The following is an 18,402-nucleotide window of genomic DNA, read 5'->3' as shown; positions in this document are numbered from 1 at the left end:
TCTAAAGTTCTGTGATACAGACTGATATTTATACACCGCCCCGAACCCCTGGGGCCAGGGGCAGACATGTTAATGTCATAAACATGTCTTAGAGGCTGCCTTCAGTCAGGAAGGGACATGTATTTAACATATGAAGTGACAAAGGAAAAACTCCAACAACCCAACCCACTTCAACCCCCTGTGGCTGCTGATGCATCAGAGAAGAACAGCACACAGACCACAGACACCTTAGAGATCAAGCCTGGTCAGGGGGAGACACATTTTCTCAAAATGCAACAGGACAAACAGGAAAGAAACCCCCATTTGGGTTTGCTTGGTCAGGAGTCCGGGGGGCCGTCTGCTAAGGAGTTTATTTAAAGTTGATAACCATCACATGCATCAAATACATAAAATTTCAATTACAATCTCATTTGCATATCATATCTATAAAGTTCCTTTAGAATGGATACATTAGGTGTGTTCACGATGGCAAAGCCAGAGGTAGACGGAGCAAGACGAAGTAGACGGCGCAGCCGTGGTCCGGAGTTATAAGTCTGCCTCCAACTCGGACAACCCTATGTTCTCCATGTTTGTGTTTCTCATGACTCCCACCGTGGGGGGTGTTTGCAGGCCCGGCATCAGGGGTTCAATGTCCCCCCCGCCTGTGCCACCTTGCCTCCCCTGGCTGTCAGAGGGGTAATTTTTTTTTTCTTCTTAAAAACAATAGAGTTCATAATTTCTTCTGTGTGTGTCACATTGTGTTAATTCATATTCAGTTAACTGAATTAAATAAAATTTAAAAAACAAAATAATTTTAAGTTACGTTTTGGCTTCTGTCATGTGACGTGTGCGTGCTGCAGCAAGTGCGGACCAGGCGTCAAGTGGGGGCAGATTGCCTCGCCCCCTCAGTAAAACAAGTCATTGTTGCCAACTGAATCAGGAAAGTCTTTGTGACATCATCATCTCATTTGCATATCATATCTAAAAAGTTTCTTTAAAACGGACACATTGTTGCCAACTGAGTCAGGAAAGTCTTTGTGACATCATCTCATTTGCATATCATATCTAAAAAAGTATCTTTAAAATGGATACATTGTTGCCAAGTCAGTCAGGAAAGTCTCTGTGACATCATCATCTTGTTGTGGAAATTCTCTTAAAGGGGCTGTATCATGCAAAATTCACTTTTTGTATGTTTTAACCTTGTTATATAGTTATGTACTCACCTAAAACACCCCCAAAGCGTTTTTTTTTTTCCTTTGTGCCTGCGTGTTTAAGCTTTCCCAGTGTTTGTGCTGCTCAGAGAGGCAGCCCCTCCCGCACCGTGAAAACGCTCCGTTTTCCCACGTTCACGTCACACTGTGAAGATGGCTCCCCTGAGCCCCCCTCCCTCCCGCAGGCCCTCGGCAATCAGCGTTGCTGCTTTTTGTAACTCCGATTTCGAGGATAAACTTTGACCATCGTCTGAAAGCAACAGTCAAGCAAGAGCAAGAGTCTGAAGGGTATGAAGGGTCTGCACTTGGTGAGTTTCTCACAGGAAAAGACGTTTTTGCGTGTGGAGAAGCTAGAGCTAAATAGCTAAAGCTAGCTAGCGTATTTGTTTTGAAGCGCTGATTGGTTGAAGTTCGCTGTCAGTCAAAGTCCACAGGGGGAGAGGCGGGATTTTCAGTGAAACGGAGCGTTTTCTCTTCCGGGTTTCAGAATTAGCCCCAGAAAGTCTTTTATCTCACACAAAATTACTTTTCCTTAGCGCCAAAAATAAACTATTACCATGTTAATGCCATTTCTAGGGTTTGGACTAGCTAAAAAAGCACGATACAGCCCTTTTAATAAATGCACCAACGTTGAGTTCCTTATTGGTTCCTTTATTTCCAGTTGCAACAGGAGAGAAGTCACAGCTGCTCAGTGAGTTCTAAAGTTCTGTGATACAGACTGATATTTATACCCCGGCCTGAACCCCTGGGGCCATGGGCAGACATGTTAATGTCATTAACATGTCTTAGAGGCTGCCTTCAGTCAGGAAGGGACATGTATTTAACATATGAAGTGACAAAGGAACAACTCCAACAACCCAACCCACTTCAACCCCCTGTGGCTGCTGATGCATCAGAGAAGAACAGCACACAGACCACAGACACCTCTGGTTGCCATGATGAATCTAAAAACTAGTTTAAACCTGAGAGAACTCAGTCAATAAAGTTGATTAAATACTGTTTGAGATGGACTAAATGAAGTTATGGTTCAAAATGGAGTATTTACAAGCTAAAACATTAATACTGCTTAAAAACAATTCATGACATGAATGTGGTTTCAAAAGTTAGCAAAGTGTTAAAATATGATATAAAATACAATAAATGTTAAAACTGCATGAAAATAAGGTGACTTGATTTGGAAATATAGTTATAAAGTGCAGGTAAAATGTACATGTTTCACTGTGAAATATATGTTATTAAGACTGTCGAAGACCATAAACCTCTTTTGTGGTTCGCTGGACAAACAGTGTTCACACTCCTGATGGATCAGTAGAGCAGGAGGCTGCAAAGAAGATGCTTTGCCAACTGAACAGCAGAGTGAAGAGCCGTCACAGCCTTTCAAAGCATTAAAAGCACTTCAATACGTCCGTTTCAGCTCCAGAGTCATTGTTCTGAGGTGCAGGAACTCTGCTTTATCGCTGTTTCATTTCCAATCCAGCTGTGGAACATCCCCAAACAAACATCTGCTTTCATTTTTCACTTAAAGCAGCTCCTCTTTGTTTTCTTTTTTTTTTATATACATTAGTTCAGGTTTTGTCATTAAATCAAACTTTTTTCATGCACTGAAGTACTCATGCCTAAATTAAATCACTATTTTTTTAATTAATTAAATAACTTTTTTCCTCTTGGTCAGCGCCTTTGTAGGGATGCAAAGAGAAAAAAAAGTTATTCAATAAATTCAAAGACCTGTCTGTTTCTCAGGCGATTCAGCACGTGAACAGAGGAAACAGAAATACATTTGAATAAATAAACTTGCCTCGAGTGTATAGTTTGTTTGGCTCGTTGAATGATTGACGTGTCGTTCATCCAATAGCCACCGAGAACGGAGCGTGACCAGGAGAAGAGTAGCCAATGGGAGCGCAGGGGGGCGGGGCTTGCTGCCCTCTACGTAAGCGTCGTTAGTGGGAAGAAGAAGCCGATTCTGGAAGCCATTACGCTGCGCACATCAATTGAGTAAATCCTACTATTTTTGCGTACAATACGCACAATTACCTCTTCTTAAGAGGTTTCTCTGCAATTATGGCATCGGCCGCCAAAAAGAGAAAAATGAATTTCTCGGAGCGGGAGGTGGAGATCATAGTGGAAGAAATAGAGAAACAAAAGCACACACTGGTTAACCACTTCAACGCTGGAGTCACGCACATGGCCAAGAATAACGCGTGGCTGGACATCCTGAAGAAGGTCAACGCCGTGACCACCTGCCCGCGCGAGCTGCCCGAGGTGAAGAAGAAGTGGTCCGACATGAAGACGGAGGTCCGGCGGAAGGTGGCCCACGCGCGCGCCGCCATCGAGGGCACGTCGGCGGACTGCACCCCGGTGCCCGTCATCCTCACGGCCATGCAGCAGCGGATCTGCAACCTGCTGGGGGAGGCCACCATCATCAACCTGCCCGCCGGGGACTCGGACGCGGAGATCACGCTGCCGGTGACGGTGAACGCCGCCACGGCCGTCACGCTGGCGGAGGGTAAGCTCAGCCGAGCTCAGCCGCGCGCCTGGCGGCAGCGCGTAAAGAGCGCGCGCTCACACCGGCACGCACTCTCGCACGCACAGGTAGAGCCGCGGCAGGACCGTGCACGCCCCTTCTGACGGTTTCTCTTCATTCATTCAACTTTTTTCCCCACTTTGTGTTGAAACTTTTTAGCACGTGAGCAAAATTCACGAGACGCTTTGACTCAGACATGATTTAAAACCTCAACGCATTTTGCAACCTTTTCTCTTCCCTTTTCCGAAAATAGATTATAAAATAAAATAAAATAAAATGCACAAAAAACTCCTCAGCAAAACTGCACCAGACTGCAGGAAGAATTCCATGTAGTAGCCAGCAAACGCAAAAATAAATAATAATAAAAAAACAATTTAAAAAAAGTAACTCAAGTTCTTTAAAATGAATGAATGGATGAATGGTTTGAATCTTTGGAACCTCATTTCAAAAATCAAAAGTTATCGTAATCTATATTTTCTGAAACTTTGCTTTCACAGAATGAAGAACTCAGAGACAGCAGTGACTTTATCAGTCGCATTTATTGTTTAGTAGTCTTAATCCGGTTTTTTGTAGTAGTGCACAAAATACTTTTCAAATTAAAAGCTAAGCTAGTGAAATGAACCTGAACATCCCTAAAGTGTTTTATTCACAGCAGCTTCATTCATTTATTTATTGATATTATTTACATTTATTGTTCTCTAGTTATTTATTTGTTTTGCTTTTATATTAACTGATCCTTTCTCACTTTGCTTTATAATGATGAATATTTTATATTTTTGGTAGTTCACAGGCTCAGATGCCATATGTTCATATCAGGGGCCACATATAAACAGAAATCTCAAAATGTACCTTTATTTTAGTGCAAAAAAGTTTTTTTTTCATGTTTACATGTAATGCAGGTTTTATGAATCACCTGAATTTTATTGTGGATAAATGATTTAGTGAATTCCTGTGATGGAAAACAATCCATACAGTGTTTGTCAGTTATTCTGGGGGGGTGTGCATGTTGTTTTTGCAAAGATCCATAAGTTTAGAAACACCTGTCAGATTAATAGAAATGAATGGAAGCGTGTGTTTGAACTGTCTCTGTGTCTCTGTGGGTCTGTAGCTCTCCCGGCTGGTCCAGGAACCATCTGTGACGACTCCAAGCCCCTGAACGGTAGGTTCCTCTGGATTTCACTCCCTCTAAAGGTGTCCGTCCGCTCGGGCAGCCCGTGTGACCCGGCGCTGGCGTTGTGTTTGCAGCCGAGACGGCGTACCACACCCTGGAGGACGGCGCCGTGGTGGAGTACTGCACCACCACGGTGGGCGAGGCGGCCCCCGCCGTGGTGACGGCCGTGGAGGCCCCGGTGGAGATGCTGGCGGCGTCCTCGGCGTCGCCGCCGCCCCAGCAGAGCCAGAGCAAACCGCAGGAGCTGAAGAGCCGCATTGCGCTGAACTCGGCGCGCCTGCTGCAGGAGCAGCGCGTCACCAACGTGCACATCCGGCAGATCGCGCAGCACCTGGAGGGACAGAACGAGCTGCTGCAGACCATGCGGCGCTCGCAGGAGGCGCAGGCCTTCGCCCAGGAGCGGCAGGCCCAGGCGCTGGAGGGCACGCAGGCCGCCCTGCTGGCGCTGGTGCAGATGCTCCGGCCGGCGCTCAAAGACCTGCGCAAGTTCCTGCAGAGCGGCGCCGAGGCCGCCAACCCCGGCGGCGCCGCGGCCGCCGCTGCCGGGGCGGAGGAGCAGAACAGGCCCAGAACGCCTCCTCCACCCCCTCCCCCACCTCCACCGCCCCCTCCACAGCAAGCCCAGGACGCACAATAGACACGTGCACGTGCACAGAGCTCAGAGATGCCTTAGGAAGAACTCGAACACAGCCCTGCCTCGGGGTTTGGTGTTTTTGGTGAAGCGGTGACTGAAGCAGCGAAGCGTTACGGTTCGGGTCACAAACGTTTGATACACAACTTCTGACCTGTTTTCAGTAAACACAGACCGGAAGCCACCGTCACTGAGGCCCACATGTCACGCTGCCGCTCACACACACTGGCTGCACTGTGCACGCCCGGCCACTAGAGGGCAGTGTCTCCGCAGACGGTTTGAAGCTCCTCTGTCTGTTTCTCGTTAAACACACCAGATTTCACGAGCTCAGAATTCGGTGTCACACTTTATTTTTCTAATAAAATATATAAAGCAGAATTTAAATGAAAACAGAGAAGTTTTGTACAATCATGGCATTCAAGAAAATGTTTCAGAGATGTCAAAAATAGAAGAAAGCATTTTTTTAAATATATTTAAATAAACAATATCTAAAGGTAAATGCACCCCGTCCAGTTTCTTGGCTGCAGAGAGAGATTCTGGAGTATGGACAGCCTTTCAGAGTCAACATTTTAACCTCTGCTCGATACATTACAGCTGTACTTAGATCAGAACCCTCTGCTGGTCTCTTTCAAACAGTCCATTCTTTCTTTTGTGATGCTGGATTTGAGTTTTGTGTCTTCAGTTTTCTGAAATATATTTTTTTTTTTCGACACTGCAGAACAGTTTAACTCAAATATGTCTTCAGATTTCATTCATACTGTCTTCAGTGTAGGGAAGCAGCCTCACAGCATGATGGTACCTCCACCATGCCTGCGCAGGGTTCCATGTTTGTTTTGATGGTTTGTAAACCAAACGTGTTGAAGGTGATATCAGAGCGTCTGAAGCAGCTTTTTGTGCCTTTCTGTCAGTAGTGCTGTCCTCCTGGGCCTTCACGGAGTCCTGCTTGCTGCAGCGCTCGGTGTCTGGCTGCTCCGGCTCAGCCTCAAGCTCGATTTTAACCTTCTCACACACCTCTTCTTCTTTCCACCAGCAGGAAGCGTCTGATCACTCCCAAAGCAGTGATTTCATGATGTCCGCTGATCACACTGTAGATTTTGAGGCGATTGTATTTTAAAAACATATCTGATCCCCCCACCCAAAAAAAACCTTTCCAACTGAAAACGGCTACAACCCCATCTTGTTTGATTTTTTTATCGTATATTTTAATCTGCTTTGCTAAATTATTTTTGTTGTTTCTTTGTACATTTCAATAAAAACTCTGATTATTTATGTTGAAACAATTGTGCTTGATTTGAAAAGATGCTCCTTGGTCTGTACTTAAAAATCAGTCAGAAAATGGAAACAATTGCACTCTTTCACTGTTTTCATGGTCTTCTACCGCTTGTTTCCAAAAAAGAAAAAAAATGTTTCTTTAAATCAGACACGTCCTCGTGATTGAATGTATAAGATTGTGAACCAGGAACATTAGTTTCCCGTTCCTGTTCATATGTGTTTAATTTGTCCTGCAATTGAATGAACTTGGGGAAACAAAACTATAGTATCTCTAAGACAAATAGAAATAAATTTAAATAAAAACTAAACAGTTCGGAGAGTAATTCCCTCCAGGGAGTAGTTTTTATTTACCCACGGTCCCTAAGCCTGGACGTGCGGACACGCCTCTGCTCACGCTTTGTGGACGGTCCCTCACCGCTCCCGCGAGGCGTTCAGGAGCCGCTCGGAGCGCCGGACTCCTCAGCTCCGAGCCGGAGCAGATGCGTGTCGAGCTCCGTGCGGGGCGGGCAGACCTGTGGAGCTCCGTGGAGGAAAACCCGCCGTGGCGGCGCCGCGTAGCCCGTCGTGTGTCTTCCGCCGAGGCGGACATGAGCAGCGGCGGTCCCTTCGGCACGGTAAGGCCGGTGTGTTGTGAGAACTGACTGTGTGTATGTGTGTGTGTGTGTGTGTGTGTGTGTGTGTGTTTGCGTGGCAGCTGTTCGCAGTGGGAGAATCTGAAAGGACTCACAGCCAGCCCAAGTTTGGACTGGAGTCTCCAGAAGTGCCTGAAAACTCCACATCCACTCTGGTGTGTGCGTGTGTGCGTGCGTGCGTGCGTGCGTGCGTGCGTGCGTGTGTGTGTGTGTCACTGCTTCAGAAAACCAGAATGAAACATCTCACCCTGACTTTCTGATGGATTCCCCTCTGAACGGCCTGGACAGACGCGTCTCTTTCTTTTTCTGTTTCAGGTCCAGCAGCACTCCAGAAATGATTAACCTGGAAGCAGAGCAGGACTCTCAGCCCTCACTATAGACACACACTCACACACACACACACACACACACACACTCTTTTTGATCCCATCGCTCCCCCAGCAGCCTCCTCCATGGCTTTCTTAATGAAGAAGAAGAAGTTTAAGTTCCAGGTGCACTTCACGCTGGAGGAGCTGACCGCCGTGCCTTTTGTCAACGGAGTGCTGTTCTGCAAGATCCGGCTGATTGATGGGGGCGACTTTGCCATCTTATCGTCCAGGTATGTGCGACCTCTGACCTTTTAGCCCGCTCAGAGCTCACTGGTTGACTTCAGCTTTGGCCTGCCTGCAGTTCGACGTGTTTCGTTTTCACATTTGCCGGTTTTTAACCTCTGGACGGTTCGAGCTTCAGAACCAAACCGGTCTTTCAGTTCAAACTTGTCGTGTTGTTCGGACTTGGTGTCGGTCGCCGGTGAGCTGTTGCTGCAGCTCCACCCTGCTGCTCCTTCACCCTGGGATTTGTCGAGCATCAACACACCCTTTGGCTGCTTGTGTTTTGTCTCGTGTGTGTGTGGGTGGTTTTTTTTTGTGTTTGGAAGTGTTTCGAAGCTGCAGTTCTCTCTGACATTTAGCCATCCAGCCACTGCACCACCATCCTGACGCTCTGGGGGTTTGAAGGTGTTGATGTGGAGGATTCTGGGCTCGTCTCGGCTTTATGTAGCTACAGATGGCGTCTGAATCAAAGGGTTGTGGCGTTCTCAGTGAGTTGGACCACTGTCAGCTGCGGTCCCTGATCCTGTGGCTCCAGACTTTGCGGTCCTCTGCTCCCTGGTGTGCAGGTCCTTCATGGCGTCTGGGTTTCGCAGGGAACACGGGGGCCTATGAAAGGTCTTACAAGTTCATAAAGAGCTTAATGGCCCTGTCTGAAACTCATTAAAGCCATGATGTGATTATGTCCTCTGTGGAATAAAGCTGAGAGAAAGGCCAGGTCTGGGTGTGTGACGGTCCCGCTCCAGGCTCCAGGGTCCCCGACAGCTGCACACACAGATCAACACGGCGGCAAAATCCTCCTGAACACCCCGCCGGCACCACCGCTTGTCTTTTGAATAACTTCCGGGATCAGATCAGCATGTCCAACATTTTAATCCCGGGATGGGAGACGCATGAGAGCACCATTTATTTCAGAGCCTTTGGTAGTTTGGGTAAGATTTGTGAGAGGACGTTCTATTTGTGGCATTGTGCCGCATCGTGCACCACCTCTACACACACACAGACCAACACGGAACGCTAGGAACACACAAATCAGGAGGATATGCAAAGCAGCAAACTCAAAGGCCTGGATTATAATCCTGCTGTGCAGCAGTGGAAACACTCAGTCTGGGTTAGTTACGTTACAACTGAGGGAAACGGGCAAAATCTGAAGTTATGATGAAAACACTGAAGACCTCCAACGATTTAAAAACAGCTGGAAGAATGTGAAATGGCTAAAACTGTTGGATATAAAGTAGTTAAAGCTATGGAATGGCTAAAATGACTAGAATTGTTCAAAACAGTAAAAAATGGAAGAAGAAACTAAACTAGTTGTTAAAGTAGCTGAACTCAAATAAGCTACATGTTTATAGGTTGTCTTCATTTTGAAGATTAAATCCATTTTACATCTCCACATTGATTATTTTTTGGTCAGGAATGTTGCAGTATTTCCATTTCCAGCATCACTGACCAGTCTTTCTGCTCGGTGTTGGGTTTATGCTAGCAGTTCAGCTCCTGGATACTCTTCCTTGCTCTGTGCTTGATGTGCAGTGCAGAGGGCCGTCTGCCTCCAGCTCCTCTCTGTGGACCAAACACTGTTTCCAGGTCGACTGAGGGGTAGAATCCCTGCGAGGGGTCCTGGGCCGGCATGGGGATCATGTCTCGGTTGGCTGTGCTTCCTCCACCTTTAATGAGAGGAGACGGGAAGACGCCTCCGCCAGGCCAGACTTCAGCCGATCCCTCAGTGTGGAGGAGGAGCTGCTTTCAGAACCGAACCAGTGAAGAATCTCAGCCACTTGGCATTGGGTTGTCTTTATCATGTAGCATCACTGCTGTGTGAGCCTGAAACCCTTTAGCATGTAGCATGTAGCGTCACTGTTGTGTGAGCCCTGAAGCTCTTTAGCATTGCTAACACATGACGTCACATAGTTTTACATCATCAGACCAGGTACTGGTATCACAATCCGTGTATTCCTACTTGTTATTACAATGAAATCAAACCCGTTGTTTTATCCAGACTCTTCTCTCCCTCTCTCTGTTGTTCAGTCGTTGAGCTGAGCGTCAGCTTTACAATCAGCCAAAGATTTAGCATAAAAGTTACTATTGCACTAAACTCCTGTGTACCAAAAGCAACATGAAGCAACATAAACATTAATGAGGAGACAAATACTTTTCAATTAAAGTAAGTGTCTCGGGGACAAACTGGAGACATGACACAGAGGAACTGATCCGTCAGTGAAAACTAAACTGTCGGATTCTCTCTGTTGCTGCTCAGTAAAGCTTCAGTTCTGTTTATCGCTGCGAGACAAAGGAACTGAAGATGCAGATGTGGCGACAGTCGAGGCTGGTGTGAAGTGGGAGCAGGACAAAGAGCACTGTTATTATGTAAAGGAGTGTGTGTGCGTGTGTGTGTGTGTGTGGCTCTTCAGCAGCACATTTGCCTGCATGGAAATACCTCCGTTAGAACGAGCACCAGCTGTTCGCCGTCGCTGCATTTCTAAAATGTTTGAGCCGCATCTTGACTCGACGGCCTGTCTTCCTGCTCGGCGCTCCGGCCTCACAGTGACGACTCCCCCGCCGCCGCTGCTCGCTGGCTCTGGGGAGAACTGTGGACCTGGAGACGAGAGGACGGCTGTGTGTGTGTGTGGCGATGGTTTGATTCCCGGCCAGGGTCTCTCTGAGTGTCAGTTTGCATGTTCTCTCTGTGCATGGGCTGTCTCCTCCTCCTCCTCCTCCTCTTCCTGTCCCCTGCCGCTGCTTGTTTTGCGGCTCGCTGTTGCGGCGGTCTGGTTTTGATTCCTCAGCAGTGGAAAACAGAAGTGTGAGCAGTCGGACGGGCTGCTTTCTCTGCGCCGCGTCAGGTGGATCAGACTCTAATGCTACTAGCACGTCGCTAAAGCCCCCGATCAGAGGCTGCTGGGAGTGTTTACACTCCTGAAGCCCGTCTTTGTGGCGGCGCTGAAGCGCGGCGGTGCTTTACGGTGATTAGCAGGGAGCAGCTTCACTTCTGACCCGATTCCAGGGACTTCCTGCTGCCTGAGGACAGGCTGTGGCCTCCATGTCTGCCTGGAACACTCCCTGCTGCAGGCCGGCCTTCTTCCAGTTCACACACGAGTACCTCAACCGTTTTTACTCGTTTCTGAATTTACGAATCAGCATGTCGTCCAGCTCTAACCGGGGCGTACACACACGCTTCAAGATCAGCCTCTTTATCGTGTTTTCCTTCTACTTGTCCCATAAGTTTCTAATTAATGATCAGCTGGAATGCATCATTCAGCAGAGCTCTGAGTGTTTTCTGCTCGTCGAAGGATCGGATTGAGGATTTGACTGCTGTGGGTGAAAGTAAACGGCCTGCGTGTTCTTGGTGAGCGTCCAGCCGGCCTCCGGCGAGAGAGGGACGGGGCTGCCTGTATCCGCCCGCCGCACAATGCTGCGTTTGTCGAGGTTGCAACAGAAGAAGCGGCTCAACCTGTCGGACCGTTTTCCCGCCCGCCCAGCCGCCCGTGAACCGCTCCAGATAGGCCTGGTGGGAAAAGTTCCCCGTGATAAAGTCCGTGAGGGAACAACAATGCCTGAAGACGCTGACGCAGCCTCTTATCAAGCCGCTCCGTCAGACAGGTGAAAGGGAAGGTTACGTAACAGCAGAAACCAGGGATCAGGAGGATAACATGACTCAGGGCAGCGCTAACACGCTGTGGAGTGACTTTTACTGTTTTATAGTCTGAGCTGAAACAGTCAGGAGGTAAATTCTGAACGTGAAGCTGCTGAAGCAGCCGTCGCTCCGCCTGACTGTTTTGTCAGTTTCACTTGAGACGTATCTCCTCTGCTTCTGCTGGCCTTGCTTTTTTTCTGGCTGCCGTTTGACGTGGGAAAGGTCGCGCTGCTCCAGGCCTTATTCTGCACAGCGCATAGATTTCCTCTTATATTCAAACATTATGCTTTACTTTTCTGCTCAGTATTGATTTTTGAACCAGCTCAGCGTTTAGCACAGATGCTCTTACTGCAGCGAGACGCCATAACGTTTGTTTGCACACCTATTATTTCATAATATTCTGCATCAGCTGAGGACTTCCTCCTACAAAACATCCAGTTTCACATTTTTGTGCATGAGGTGAGCTGAGAAAGGTGCCTCGCTCCGTGATGCTGCCTCCGCCGTGCCTTAGGCCAGAGACGCTCAAAGTGAAGCTGGATGGATGTTTTACTTTACTGGCTGAATCTTCACCTGTCGGTTTTACAAAAGAACAGCCCAAAAAAACAAACGGTAAAATGCAAAAAACTATGTTTACAAAACCTAAACAAGCTGATCATGGTACAGATAGAAGCATAAGTGGAATATAAAGGTAAAGAAAACCCTCTGCGGAGCAGTGTGAAGTTTTCCTGTTGCAGTGTTGAGCGTGTTCCGTTAGCGGTCAGCTAGCGGTTAGCCTCAGTCTCCGGCTGAATGCATTTCTTTATTTTACATGTCGAGAGGAAATCCTGGTTCAGAGTTTCTGTTCGTAACGGCGACCTCTTCCTCCTCCAGGGCGGCGCTCCGTCCCGCCCGAGAGGAGATGGCAGAAGATTAGCCCTGCCTGCGTCAAGTACCGACTTGTGGAGGGAAAGTATTGTGCTTCCACCCCGGTGCAGCAGGACGGTCCAGACCCGCGTCCTGCTCGTCGGCCATCTTGTTGGGATTGCTCACATTCCATCGGGCTGCCGGGGCGTCGGTGTGTTCTCAGGCTGATAGTGTCTTGTTGAAGTGCAGCGCGCCGCCGCTCTGCTCCCCGGCAGGCGGGCAGATAGCATCGGTTGGCCTCCCGTCGTGTCGGGGCAGGCCCGGCGCGCCGCTGCCCCCGCCTCACACCTGAGCGCCGCTCACCTTTGCTCCGCTTCGGGAGGCCTGCTGGGAGCCGGGCGGCGTGTCGACACAGGACCGGGCCCGGAGCCCGGCAGGGCCGCTCGGGGTCGGGCTCCGGTGCCGTGCTGGGTGACCTGTGTGTTCGCTCGTTGGGCGTAACGTCACGTGAAGCGGCCGCTCCTGTTCGCCACGCTGTGATTGTGCCGGGGAGGAGAATGACTCGGTGTCGTCTGCGGTCAGGTCCCGGGCCGTGCCGTGCTCGCGGGCCGGAGCGGTGGCTAAGTACCGGTTGCCGCTCCGCAGCGGAGACGCCCTGAGGAGCACTGTGGACCGCCAGCAGCTCCCGCTGCGACACGCTGGCGTAAACACAGCTTTACTGCTGCTGGTCGAAGCGACGCCTGCTGATAAATACAAGATGTGTTTGGAGAGCGGAAAGCCCCTCGCTGCCTGACGTGTCCCGCCATGAGCTCATCTGGGCGGCGAGCGAGGCCAACCCCCCCCCCCCCCCCCCCCACCCCCCCCCCCCCCCCCCCCCCCCCCACCCCCATCTCGACCTCTCTGTTCATCCCTGGAGGGAGGAGGCTGTTGTTCAGATGGATTAAGATGGATCCTCCCGCTAACGTCCAGCGCTGCATGATTATTGAAGAAATCTGTATAATATAGAAACAGAAACTGAGTGGACAGGCAGGACAGATGGACAGGAAATGGACTGAAGATAACAAATGATGAGTAAATAACATTCGGTGCACATATTCAAACAATAGTTACATATTTTGTTCTCAGATTTTGTTCTTCACCTGCTCATAAAATCCAAATAAAAATCTAAATACAAAATCCTTTCTTCCACCCCATGGAGCCTGTTTCACCACGAAAGTGCTTTTATTAAGACTTATTGAGCGTGGCTTTGATTTACAAAAGGGACACACTTTCATTTATCCATTTTTCAACTCATTTACTTTTTTTTTTTCCTTATTTACATCAGTTATTTTATTTTTTGTTATTCTCCTTTACAACTTTCGTTGAGTGTCGTCTTATCTCTTCTTCACAGCAGCTTTTTTCTTCAATTCTTCTGCTTCCTGGTTCCATATTTTGTCTTTGAATTTTAACAACCTCCATGAGAAATGCTTTGTAGAGTTATGGATTCATTTAATGTTTTTATTGCTCTGGCCTTTTAGAAGTCTATCGGCCTGCCATATTTGTTTTTTCAGTTATTTGTGTGTGTGTGTGTGTGTGTGTGTGTGTGTGTGTGTGTTTAGGGAGGAGGTGCAGCAGAACTGCGTCCGTTGGAACAAGAAGTTCTCCTTTGTGTGTAAAATGAGCGCCAACGCGGTCAGCGGCGTGCTGGACCCCTGCATCTGCAGAGTGTCTGTACGTAAGGTAAAGTGTGTGTGTGTGTGTGTTCGTCTCACTTCCCTCACCGTTCAGGTCGTCACTGGAGGATGAACCTGGATGGTTTTCTGCTGTCTGCAGTAAATCTTTTTATCGTTTTCTGCAAATTCTAACGGAGAAATTTCTAAAATATGAAAGAAAAGTTTGATTAATTAAAACAAGCAAGGCTGTTAGATTTATGTAAACCGTGACAAATCGCAGAATTTCCATTAGAATTGGCTCAAAGAAAAGGAAGGAGAGAAAAAAACTTTTTAAAATTTAATTTTACTGTCATGGAACCTTATTTTGAAGGAAAATTCAAAAGGTCAGAAATTAAATTCTTTCTTTGTTCATAAGAAATGCTTCACTTTATTGGCTTAAAACTGCCTTGAAATGCGAAATAACATCATTTTAAACATTCAGTTTAAAACGTGGTTAACTTTGGAAATGATGTGATTAATCACGATTAAATTAAAAAGTTAATCTACTGACCGCTGGAATTCCCGCTGCTTGTTTATCACACACTGCCAGTTCAAGGTGTGTTTTTTTTTGTCCCTGCAGGAGCTGAAAGGAGGGAAAGCCTTCTCCAAGGTATGCTGTGTGATTTACTTCCTTATTTTCCGGAACTTTAATGACTTGATAAGGTTTGTTTTCCCCTTCGTCTCAGCTGACCAATTCTCGCTCGTAAACTTTAAAACACACCTGCAGCAGCATGTGACCGTGCAGTCCGAGGGTGTGTGTGTGTGTTTCTGTTGAACGTCCACACCTCGTCCATGTGAGAACAGGTAGTTGAAGCTGCAGTATTTAGGACTCTACACTAGGTGGCAGTAGTGAGTGGGCCTTCAGTCCACGTTTTCAGTATCAGTTTAGTTTTAAAGTTCTTAAAAGTCACATGTTGAACTGAACGACAGTTTATGTAAGTTGTAAATAAAACAAGTGTGTTTGTCACTAGCTGTTTTCTCCAGCTGTCACTGTCACTACAGCCTGACCGTCTGAGTGTTGCTGCTCCTCACTCGCTCCGTGGATGTTTTTGTCGCTGGATTTTCCATTCAAAAGAGTGCTTTTTAAAGAAAAACAGATATTTATTATCTATATTACTTTCATTTTGAAATTGAAATTCAGTCCATTTTTTTAAAAGATCAGGGTCAAGAAGTGACCAAAGTTCAAACACCAGTTGATTTTCACATTCTGTTCCTAAAAGAAAAAGTAAAGTCATTAGAAAACAAACAAAACAAAATGTAAAAAAAAAAAAAAAAAACACCCTTATTTCATAGTGTGCGACAGGAAGTGGATGTTTTGAAGCGCAGATGTCTCTTATTTTGAAGTACCAGATCATCCTGGGCTGGTGACCCTGAGATGGATTCTATCTACTGTGACATGGAAACGCTTGATGGCAACAGAGCGACGCTGACATTAGTCTGAATTTTACAACGGGCTTTTAATTTGAAAGAGGCCATCAGGATGGGCTGAAGTGTTCTTATCAGAGTCCTAATTGTTAGTACTGTTAGGTGTATTTATTAGAGTGAGATCTTTTTCGCCGGAATGTTACTTTTATTTTGGAATTCATGCGATTACGTTCTACGAGCTTTCTTTGTTTTATTTTGTGTATTTTCAGTGCAGTTATTGTGAATCGCTCTGAGCAGCCTCACCGCCGTCCAGACAGCCAGACCGATGAACTCCACTTCCACACAGTCTGCCTCTTTCTCACACACACACACACACACACACACACACACACACACACACACACAGGCGGCGCTGAGTCGGCAGACGCTCGTCAATGAGCGGGGTCAGGGAGGTCGCGGACTTCTCCTTCAAGTCGCTCTCTCCCTGGTCTCCTCGTTCGCTTCCTCACGGCGTCGGACCGATTCCTGGAAGACGAAACGCAGAATTGAAACCTTCAGTGAGGATCAGAGGAGCCGATAGCAGCAACCTGGAGAGGCTGTCATTTAATGTTGTTTCCTCGTGTGTGTGTTTCTGTGTGTGTGTGTGTGTGTGTGTGTGTGTGTGTGCATGCAGCTAGGTTTTGCTGATCTCAACATTTCCGAGTTTGCTGGTTCAGGCTCCACGGTGCGATGCTGCATCCTCGAGGGTTATGACACCAAAAACACCCGGCAGGACAACTCCATCCTCAAGGCAACGGCCACACACACACACACACACACACACACACACACACACACACACACACACACACACACACACACACACACACACACACACAGTCTTGTATTTCTATCCTTGTGGGGACCGTCCATTGACTCCCATTCATGTCTAGCCCCTAACCCTGACCCTTACCCTAACCCTAACCCACACCACAACAAAGCCTAACCCTAAAGAAATGTTTTTGCACTTTTACTTTTTCCAGTAACAACAACATGGTCAAGAAAACACTGTTTCTCCTACTTAGGACCGGAAAAAGGTCCCCACAAGGCACGTCGTTCCACGTTTTGCTATCCTTGTGGGGACATTTGGCCCCGACAAGGATAGAAATACAAGAACACACACACACACACACACACACACACACACACACACACAAACACCCCCCTGCTAACACTCTTTGATTCAGCAGGTCACCATTGGGATGACCCTTCTTTCCGGGGATCCCTGCTTTAAAACGTGAGTTTTCAAACAGTCAATGAATAATCATGTATTCTGCTCATATTTATGGTTTCAGTCGATTAGAAAAATTAACTAATTAATCACAAATCTGTCCAGAATTAATCTAATTTTATCACAAAAATGTTTTTTTAAACTGCCTGTGGGATTTGAACCGTCCAACATTTAAAGGTTGAGATGCTCCAGGGAAGGCCAGTCTGTCCTCTGTTACGACCAAAATGAATTATTTAGCTGAAATCACTATTCTGTCGTCCACAGGAGGATATTTGTAACATTTCCAAGCTTCAAATGAAGAATCTCATCCTCATCATTCAGAATCTTTGCTCCTTTTTGGACATTAAAGTCTTATTTTTCCTGTGCTCAGGCCTCCCAGTACGGCCAAGTCGGTGAGCGCCGTGGACAGAGACCCCAGCCTGCAGCCGGACTGTAAGGGGGAGAGCACGGAGGGGCGGGGCCAGCTGCGGGGGGGCATCGGGGAGGGGCCCCGGGCCCTCAAGCCCCGCCAGGCGTCCGTACGCAGCTCAGGTGACCGTGGCCTTTCAAAATAAATCACCATGGAAACGAGGAAGGAGAGGGTGAAGCTTTTTTATTTTTTATTTTTTTCCCTAATGTGTGTGTGTGTCTGTGTGTGTGTGTGTGTGTGTGTGCAGGGCTGCCGGAGGAGGGCGAGTGTGTGTCCAGCCCTGATGACAGCTTCCACACCGGTCATTTACGCAGCTCCAGCTATGCCAGTCAGCACAGCAAGATATCAGGTCAGAGGTCATTCAGCTACACTAAATACCACAGAAGAAGAAGAAAAACCAGTGTAGCTTTAACCCGCCCCCCCCCCCCCGCTCCTCCAGGTTACAGCACCGGCCACTCCCGCTGCTCCAGCCTCACCGACCTCAGTCACCATCGAAACGCCTCCACCAGCAGCAGCGCCTCCGGTGGCCCCGCCCACCCGGCCCCGCCCACCCCCACCGAGCCCCGCCCACAAACCTCGCCCACCAAACCGGAGCGGCCCCCGCCTCCGTCTGCAGCGGCGCTCATGTCCAACAGCCGGTCCTCCAGGTGAGTCCGGTGCTGCTGGGCGGCGCGGTGGAGCAGCGGAGCGCTCTGCAGCACGTCCCTCCGTCCTCCTCTGCAGCACGTCCCTCCATCCTCCTCTGCAGCACGTCCCTCCATCCTCCTCTGCAGCACGTCCCTCCATCCTCCTCTGCAGCACGTCCCTCCATCCTCCTTTGCATTTTAAAACCTCAAACCGTCTTTCTCAGGAGGAAGAAGGACAACCTGGAGCGGCAGCACAGCTGTGTGGACGACACCCGGATCGACGCCGACGACATCGTGGAGAAGATCGTGCAGAGCCAGAACTTCTCTGACAGCAGCAACTGTGAAGGTGGGTCCGGGTCCGGGTCTGTCTCTGGGTCAAGGTCCGTGTCCCGGTCTGTCTCTGGGTCCGGGTCCAGGTCTGCCTCCGGCTGGTGGTGTGTTCAGGGGTCTCTGTTCTAACCCGTCCTCTGGTCCCTGTCCTCTACAGACAGCAACCTGAGGCTGTTTGTGAGTAAAGACGGGACCACTGCTCTGAGCGGAGCGCACCTGGACAACAGGTAGGA

General features: G+C 48.2%; 2 protein-coding genes across 5 annotated transcripts in view; both read left to right on the top strand.

Annotated features, from left to right (window-relative positions):
• Positions 1 to 3,123: 3,123 nt before the first annotated feature.
• Positions 3,124 to 6,763, top strand: naif1 (nuclear apoptosis inducing factor 1). Its single transcript, XM_030084951.1, has 3 exons — positions 3,124 to 3,693; positions 4,820 to 4,870; positions 4,957 to 6,763. The coding sequence occupies exons 1-3, from the start codon at positions 3,249 to 3,251 to the stop codon at positions 5,517 to 5,519; spliced, it is 1,059 nt and encodes a 352-aa protein (XP_029940811.1). The 5' UTR covers positions 3,124 to 3,248; the 3' UTR covers positions 5,520 to 6,763.
• Positions 6,764 to 7,246: 483 nt separating this feature from the next.
• Positions 7,247 to 18,402, top strand: part of LOC115382726 (protein FAM102A-like) — a 33,396-nt gene continuing 22,240 nt past the window's right edge. For 2 of the 4 annotated variants that reach the window (XR_003930594.1, XM_030084582.1), the window contains exons 1-11: positions 7,247 to 7,399; positions 7,733 to 8,015; positions 14,077 to 14,197; positions 14,750 to 14,779; positions 16,208 to 16,324; positions 16,764 to 16,810; positions 17,175 to 17,335; positions 17,461 to 17,562; positions 17,653 to 17,860; positions 18,064 to 18,185; positions 18,327 to 18,396. Coding sequence is in view for 3 of the 4 variants with exons in the window: in XM_030084582.1 (XP_029940442.1) it covers positions 7,870 to 8,015; positions 14,077 to 14,197; positions 14,750 to 14,779; positions 16,208 to 16,324; positions 16,764 to 16,810; positions 17,175 to 17,335; positions 17,461 to 17,562; positions 17,653 to 17,860; positions 18,064 to 18,185; positions 18,327 to 18,396 (1,124 nt within the window). In the remaining variant the exon portion in view is untranslated. The other 2 variants (XM_030084584.1, XM_030084583.1) reach the window with 2 other exon arrangements.

This window comes from Salarias fasciatus, assembly GCF_902148845.1.
Source record: "Salarias fasciatus chromosome 7 unlocalized genomic scaffold, fSalaFa1.1 super_scaffold_4, whole genome shotgun sequence".
In the NCBI taxonomy this organism is placed as follows: Eukaryota; Metazoa; Chordata; class Actinopteri; order Blenniiformes; family Blenniidae; genus Salarias; species Salarias fasciatus.
This window is presented reverse-complemented; position numbering and strand designations above follow the sequence as displayed.

What these genes read in the sequence shown, in the direction of transcription:
- naif1 (XM_030084951.1), top strand. Translation starts at nt 3,249, where the DNA reads ATGGCATCGGCCGCCAAAAAGAGAAAAATGAATTTCTCGGAGCGGGAG. An exon ending in GGCCGTCACGCTGGCGGAGG is followed by an intron (nt 3,694 to 4,819) that starts GTAAGCTCAGCC and finishes GTGGGTCTGTAG; the next exon opens with CTCTCCCGGCTGGTCCAGGA. An exon ending in CGACTCCAAGCCCCTGAACG is followed by an intron (nt 4,871 to 4,956) that starts GTAGGTTCCTCT and finishes TTGTGTTTGCAG; the next exon opens with CCGAGACGGCGTACCACACC.